Below are 7946 nucleotides of genomic sequence, written 5' to 3'. Positions count from 1 at the left end.
AAAAAAAATTAATAATACCTTTTACTCTTTAGTCAAACATAGCCACTGTTTATATTTTGCTTTTTTACTGCCAGATTTTATAAAATTTATAAAAATATAAAATCTACATATAATATACACACTTTTTAAAAAAATTATTTATTTATGCTTACAGAACTGGGGTACAGGCCAGAGGTGTGGTGGATGAGAGGATTCACCAGAGAGAGAGTGGGGGGCAGGACAGATAGAGAGACTGAAATACACTGCTGAGGGGAGCAGCGGGTGGGTCAGGAGAGGTCTGCTGCGCCATGTGGGTCAGCTCCCTGGCTAGGGATTGAACTCATGCTGCAGTGGCTTCAGAGAACTTCATAATGTGGTGCTTCAACCCACTGTGCCACCAGGGAGAGCCAATATCCATACACATTTTAATGAATATATAATTGTGTGTTATATACCACACTAATTTACAATAGCTTGGTGTTGTCTGAACATTTTTCCATATGATTAAATATTATTTTGTGATTGCAGTGCATCCCATCACATAGAGACCCAATGACTTTTCCTATCTTTTTGTTTTGGGAATTTTTGTTGCTTTCCTCTCATATTGTTATTATGGCTATTTAGCTATTCTGTATAAAATGAAGTAATTATCCTCATCAATACATCTGTGTATAAACAAATGCACAGTTTTCAGTGTCATGCAGATATTTAGGATTAAGACTCATTTTGCTCAAGATGCTCCCTTGGCTTTTTACTCCTAACCCATATGTCACCAATGTTGCCAGCAGTCACCAGTCTCTTTCCAGTCCTAGAGATGTTGTGACGTTTCCCTCATGACGATGAGCTGCAATTGGAAATCTCCTCTTATGACTCAATTGACATCAGCCTCCCCTGACAATATGATAATGACTCACCAACTTACAAAGCTTTCCTGGGTTATTTTTGTCTCGTAGTCTCCAAGTGTCTCTGGAACTTTCTTTTTTACATATTTGTTTATTTAAATTTGCTACAATAATTGGCTCCTCCCCTTGGTGTAGTCCCCCCATCCTAACATCACCTGTGGCCCATCACCTCATTCCTCCGTGCACTTCCTTTCCTCATCCTGAACCCCACGCCCCTCCCCCCACTCCCACACACATTCTCAACTCTTGATCAGCCCAGCAGCCCGATCCTCGTCCTGGTTGGTCCTCTCCTTGAACAAGTACCTGTGCTGCTGGACTGCAGCACACAAGGCTGCTCAGGCCACCGGGAGAACTAATGTTACAGGACAGGGAGAGAGGGGCACCCCTGAAGCCCCAAACTTGCCTGCTCTAAGTGGGTTCTGCCATCCGCTGCATCAAGGCAAAATATATAAAACTTTAATGAAAAGGGACTTTAATACAGTGAGTATAGAATACAGAAGACAAAGGATGTAATGTCTAAATCAAACACCTGAAGCTACCCATCCCCTCGTGGGCAAAAGTCAACCCCAAAGGGATTGGCCCAAAGCAAGGCCTGAAAGCCGCCACAGGACTAAAGCACCTTCTGGCCGGGACCCATGGGAAAGGGTCAGAAATGGCCAGACAAGTCTGGGAGGAAAAGAGCAAAATCAAAGTCAATATAAACACTGCCGTAGTCACCTCCCTACAGGTATCTCACCCACATCTGCCTTAACCAGTCCAGGGCCAGGAAACAAGCAGTTTCTTCATCACATGCTTGCTGTGATGTGGCTTCCTCAGGTTTCCTTCTGGCTCTCCATCCTGCTTCCTTCTTCTCTCCTCTGATTCCTTCCATTTTCTCCTTTCTCTCTGCTCAGCTCCACCCTCCTTCTGGGGAGTGGGGCAGGGAATCTGGAACTTCCCCTTTTCCTGGGGACCACCTTGTTACACTAAGAGGCAGGCTGTAAGGCAGAGCACGTCAGGAACCTGGAGGCAGGTGCAGAGACTGTCTGCTCAGACTCCCGATTCTAGAGCTTCCTGAGCAATAGGTTGTCCCAGGCTGGCTTCTGGGTTCTCATCCAAACTGACTGTCCTTCCATTCTGCGCATGGTCACAAGAAGCTGCTTTAGGGTCTTATAATTCTGCTGCTGGGAACCCAACTCCCACCCAATGTCGGCGAATTTGAAAAGGAGACCCCAATAAGTGGCTGGCCCTGTTTCTCCTGTGTCCTTTCTTTTTATTTTCCAGTGCTGCCCTTGGTCTTCAGTCACAGTGCTGGAGACTTCCTTGTTGTCCAGGACCGGGGGTTTCCTGTAGGACTTTATGGGCTAACTCCTCCCTTGATGTTCTCTTCTGACGGTGGTAAGGAGGAAGCCACACTCAGGCTGCAGGCAGGTTGGGCATGAGGGCTGGGCCTAGCTCCTCAGTCCCTGGAGTAGTGCAGATGGAGGTCACGGATCCCCTTGGGGCCCCCACACACAACTTCTCCTCCTGCCGTCTCATCTCTTCTGGCTCTGGCTGGGTTCTCTCTGGTTCTACCCCAGACAATGACAATATCCAGGGTTCTGATTTGTCTGTCTCAGCTCCTGAAGGTGAGGCCCTGGAGGCCTGCATCAGGAGGGTGTGGTTTTCTCTCACGAGTTCTTTCCAAGCTGACTGGAGTGGTGCACCTCACAGGCGCTGCCTGCCGTGGCCAGGAGCCCAAGAGAATTCCCGAGAGGGGCCTCTGTGGTTGCTGGGAAGGGAACCCCATAGATCGATGAGGGGGATGGGCTACAACCTCAGACGGGCATGAGGCAGGCAGCTCCCCAGTGGCCACTCTGGAAATTCTGCTGGCCTCTCAGCTTCTGGCCACAGCTTCCTGGAATCACTGAGCCACTGACAGGGCCCCTCAGACCCACTGCTCACCAGCAGGGTCAAGGAGACTGCAGAGCCAGAAGAGGGTGAGGCTCTGACCAGAGGCCTGGGTGTGGTGTGTGCAGAGACCGGACTTCTGGGAGGCTTTAATGAATTATCTTCCCCTTCCTAGGTTCATCAGGTTGTTTATCTAAAGGGTTGTGCTAGGTGCTCTATAAGTCTCCTTTCTCCCTATCTTTTACATCTTAATGACCTCCTTCCCTCTACACTATCCTGAGTTTTTATCTTATCCCTATTTACTTTTATTCCTTCTGAAACCTGCCAAAACTTTTCTTGCTTAAAATCTTTGATGCATTTGCTTTTATGCTTGACTGAGAGGTACCTGAGATGTGTGTGGCTGGCAAGGAGAGAAAGGCCTCCTATACACTTGAGTTTTATCAAAGTATATTGTGATTATTGTTCAATTTTATTATTAGTTATTGCTAAATTCTTACTGTATCCTGTTTGGTGCCATGTGGTTTCAGGCACCCACTAGGGGTCTCGGTAAGGGGGGAGAGTGCTGTTTCTGAGTGGTGGGTGGAGAGCAGCCCTCTGAGGCCTCTTGTAGGCTGGCACTGTGGGATCTTCCTGCTTCAGGTTGGGGTCTTCTCACTGGGCGCTCAGTGAAAGAAAAACCCAAGGGGATTAATTGGCATGTGTGTGTGTGTGTGTGTGTAGCATTGTGTGTGTGAATGCGTGGGCAGGTCTGTGTGTGTCTGTATGCGTGTGTTCTTACCTGTGAGTGCCACAAGCTTGGCTCCTGTGTTGGGAGCATTAGGAAAGAAAGATGCAGGAAAAATAGTTAATCATGTTAGGATAGATATGAGCACTATTTCTTTGAAATAATTATGCTAAAGGAATCAGCTGAATAAAACAAGGCGACTTGGGGTCAAGGACACAGAACCAAGGCTGGCTCGAACCAGGCTCCATCTACACTCAATTCTGACTCACTCAGGGAGAAGAACGCTCTGCTTTGGCTGAGGCTCCCCTGGGAGTCTGGTCTGCTCGCCCATCACTTGCCTGCCAAGAAGGGTGCGGTGAGTGTTCCCCCTACCCCCCCGCCATGGACGCACACAGACGTAAACACACACACAGGCACACGTACTCCCGTGGAGCCTGGATCAGGCCTTCCTGACCACAGCCCTCATACCCGCCCTCACTTTCCACAGTAGCTGCTGCACGTTGACAGAACAATGAAGAACACTGAGTGGGCAATGGAGTTAAAAGTGATTTAATGGGACAGGATAGAGATGATTCACTTGACCCACTCCTCACCCCTCGCGACCCTCTTCAGACAAGCTCTGAGCAGCTAGAAAAGCAGCTCAGCAAGTGAGAACGTCAGCCTTATTCAGGGGCTCAGGGGCCTCCAGAGAGACTGTACAAAGGGTACAAAGAAGGTGGGGCCAGGACTCGGGCTGACTGTGCTGACAGCAAGTGGGACTCATAGCAGGATGGGAACGGCGGTCAACCCCAGGGGTCTCTCCCCACAAGGTGCAGCTGTGGAGCACATTACTTCTGCTTGGTCTTCTGCTGAGCAGGCACTGGAGTGACGGTCGAGGGGCAGGGCTCAGGAACCTTGGGGTGGCAGGGCTCAGGTGCCTTGGGGTGGCAGGGCTCAGGTGTCTTGGGGTGGCAGGGCTCAGGTGCCTTGGGGTGGCAGGGCTCTGGAGCCTTGGGGTGGCAGGGCTCTGGTGTCTTGGGGTGGCAGGGCTCTGGAGCCTTGGGGTGGCATGGTTCCTTGGTTTTGGGGGCACATGGCTCCTGGGGTGGAGGCTGGCAGGGCTGTTTCACCTGCTGCTGCTGAATTTGGGGCGGTGGGGTACAGGGCTGCTTCTGCTGGGAACTCATGCTTCAAAGGAGGCTGGACCTAGAGAGAGAGCAGGTGATTCAGTGGTTTGATTAAGCAGGAAGACGCCAGTTGCAGTGTCTAATAAGTTTTGGTCAGGCCCCTTTAGAAGAGAGACTCTTCTCTCCTGACTGTCCCCTTACACTTGGAGTAGAGCATGCTTTGATAGCTCCTGTGCCCATTGGAGAGGAGGAGCTTAAGGGGACTGGGTTCTGCTCCCCCCAGTGGGATTTGTTTCTTGGCTCTCTTTTTCCCCAGACATGTCCCTCATTGATAAGTTCCCAAGGCCACAGATTAGGTCCTCTGGAAAGTGATCTCTTCCTCCTACTGCCACACCTTGCACTTGTGTGATGGCTCTGGAAAGATCTAAGCACCTGTGACCTTCCTCTGGCCTTTCCTTGTACTGTTTCTTCTGAAATGCCTCCCTTCCCACCTCTGCTTGTCCAAATATTCCTGCAGCATATTTCATATCACGTGTCCTGGGAGCTGTTACAGAGCAAATCTTTCCCAAACCACCACTGCCCTCACCCTCCCGCCTCACCCCAACTACTATCTCGTTTGCATTTCATCTATTTCTGCATTATCTTCCCTGCTAGGTTATATGCTTATTAAACAAGTGTCATGTCAGTCTGGCTTATCCAAAGTGCCTGACATGGAGTCTTATATATAATCCTCAGCAGAGGTTGATCTCAAGAATTAATTTTTTTTTTTTTAAGTATCATACTTAGAAAGAATAGTAGCTGCTGAGAGTGACCTGGGCATGAGTCCTAGTCCTCCTCCAGTTGTTAAGTTTCGGTGGCGACTGGCACAGCTCTGCCCCACTCTGTGACTTCCGCTTGTGCAGCTGTCTGCAGTGGGGGCTGTCTAAGGTACTGCTGAGCTCTCTTCAAATCCAAACTACACTGTCATTTAAGTCAAATATATCCCAACATCCTCCCTCCCAAACTGCACACTGTGTTAGCCTCTTACACATGTTTACTTTTTTTCCAGTTCCTAATAATGAAAAACACAAACAGGCTCTTGATGTTGGAGCCCACCAAAGACTCACCTCGTCCACGGGGAAGATCTGGCTGTCTAGGCGCTCAGGTCTGGTGTGCAGTCAATGGCCAGCTGGCTTTTTATATGATGAATGAGCCCTGCCTCAAGGAAATAGAATCACCCCGGGCCCCCCTGTTTTCATTCCTTACCTGTCAAACATGATTCACCCCACTCCCCTCAATTACCTGTTGGCTCAGCTTTTGTGATGAAAACCACCCACTGGATATTCTTTGGCACTGGCTGTGTGAAATGATGTCATCCAGGTCTAATTCCCGCTGCCACCCTTTTCCTCAGACCCAGGTGGAGGACTCGTGTTGGGAGAGGGTGAACCATAAGCTTACTGGAAGGTTTAGTGAGTTAATCCTGGGGAGTCTTGGGGAAGACCCGAGTCCTCTTGTGGCCTGGTCTTCTTCCTGTTCTCTTTTGCCTTGAGATGCTGTTCCAGGGGTGGCAAACATTCAGGCATATGATGCAGGAAGGGAAGGGAATAGAGAAATTTATTTGGGCATGAGTTGCCTGCCTCATAAAAGTGGGTGACTGAGATCAGGGAATTGACAGATTCGAGATAGACTCCTCACCCGGGGGACCCAAGACCCTTGCATTCATTTTTTCCATCTTTCTCCCAACTCCACTGAATTAAAACATTCAGAATTACTTACTTATCACCCCTCCCCTACCCCTCCCCCCTCTCTGACTTGTTGCTAATCTGGGTAAACCTGCTTGCTTTCATCAACCACACCTCACCCCTCTCTTATTTCAGAGTTTTCTAGTGGCTAATTCCTCTTCTGGAATAAACTTTTTCCTCCACTCCACCCAGACATCTGGGCATGGCCGTTCCCTCCTTCCTAGGCCACAAGCACACCCCTCATCTCCTGAACCAGAAGGCTTTTCCAGCTGCCTTCACCCCAAGCTTATCCCACTCCGACCCAACCCCAGGCTCTAGAATTTCTGCTAGCTGTAACTTCTTCCTCTTCTCAGGCTGGTGACTCCTGGGGCCTTCCTAGGATCAGAGCTGCACCTGCTCAACCTCCAGCACCCCCGTGGTAACGATAGTTTCTACATTCATTGACCAAATACTAAGAGTCCCTGATACAGCCCAGCTGGTTTCATTCTTTGAGCTGTCCAAGTATGGAGGCACCTTTCAACAGATTAGGGGCTCCCCAGGTCAAGAGACTCTGCCTAGTTGAGAACCACTAGGTGAATGGATCTCTAGTTGAGAACCACTAGGTGAATGGATCTCTGCAGTCACACTCAGGTGACAACTGGGGAGGGTGAGGCCACGTGGCACGCAGAAACTCAACTGAGGTCCAGTGCTAAAACCCGTGAGGAAGGGGGTTCTACACAGAAACCCTAAGATCGCCATTGTCTTGATCTCCCTCTACTCCTGCTTATAGACAACATGGAGAACAGGCAGAAACATGCGTAAGGAGGAGAATGGGAGCTTGGGCTTCCTGGCTCAGAGCTGGTCCACTCAGTCCTGGGAAAGCTTTGCATGAGTGGCCAGGTGAGCAGACAGAGGAGCCCTGCCCTGTGGTTGAGCCTTTAATCTTGGCTAAGATGGCTAAAGCTTAAGTAGGAATAAAGCTGCTTAATAGCTGAAGTAGCTCTGGGGATAAACAGTAGGTATTTCTAATTCTACTAAAAATGAAGAGGGAACATGAATCAGCCTAAGTGGAAATATGGGACTTTATCAGTTTATCATCACTTGGTTCACTAGCGTCTGAGAGAGGAAGGGAGAAGCTGAAATCCTAAAATGCATGGAAAATGTTAAAATGCGTAAAAGTGCTACTTTCACTTTGGAGGAGGTGTCAGGGTGGCCGAGTTGACAGAGCCTGGGTGCCCTGGCCCATGACACAATAGCTCTGGTGGAGGGGAGCCGCCTCGCATTACCTGCCCAGGTATGCTCTACCTCTCTGAGGCTGAGCTCTGAAGATTGTCCTTGCTGTGGGCTTCTCTTTGCTGAGGACATAAAAACAGGGATTCCTAAGTCTTTACTCCAGCTGATTCCTCTGATTAACATAACGTGAAACTAAAGTCACTGGTTCAGAGCTGCTCTCAAAACAACCTGTTTCTAGGTGTGGCTTTCGGAAAATCTAAATCATTCTTAAGAGACAGGTGTGTGGCTAGCTCCTCCCTCTCCACCCCTTGGCCCCCAACACACCTAGATGTTTGTGGAGCACCTGTTGGCACCACAGCTGGGTCACTTCCCGTGAACTTGGGTCCCTCACCAACCTCCCAGGTGTCCCATAGCCTCCCCACTGGGTGCCTCT

General features: G+C 49.4%; 1 protein-coding gene across 1 annotated transcript; it reads right to left on the bottom strand.

Moving 5' to 3' along the window:
• Positions 1-4013: 4013 nt before the first annotated feature.
• LOC101635630 (cornifin-B-like) lies at positions 4014-5732 on the bottom strand. The gene is made up of 2 exons (XM_012733277.1): positions 5687-5732; positions 4014-4659 (listed from the first exon to the last, which is right to left on the bottom strand). The coding sequence occupies exon 2, from the start codon at positions 4638-4640 to the stop codon at positions 4302-4304; it is 339 nt and encodes a 112-aa protein (XP_012588731.1). The 5' UTR covers positions 4641-4659; positions 5687-5732; the 3' UTR covers positions 4014-4301.
• Positions 5733-7946: the final 2214 nt, after the last annotated feature.

The sequence above is a fragment of the Condylura cristata genome, unplaced genomic scaffold (assembly GCF_000260355.1).
Source record: "Condylura cristata isolate star-nosed mole 26May11 unplaced genomic scaffold, ConCri1.0 scaffold00040, whole genome shotgun sequence".
Taxonomy (NCBI): domain Eukaryota; kingdom Metazoa; phylum Chordata; class Mammalia; order Eulipotyphla; family Talpidae; genus Condylura; species Condylura cristata.
Note: the sequence above shows the minus strand (reverse complement) of the source record. Positions and strands in the feature narration are given on the sequence as shown.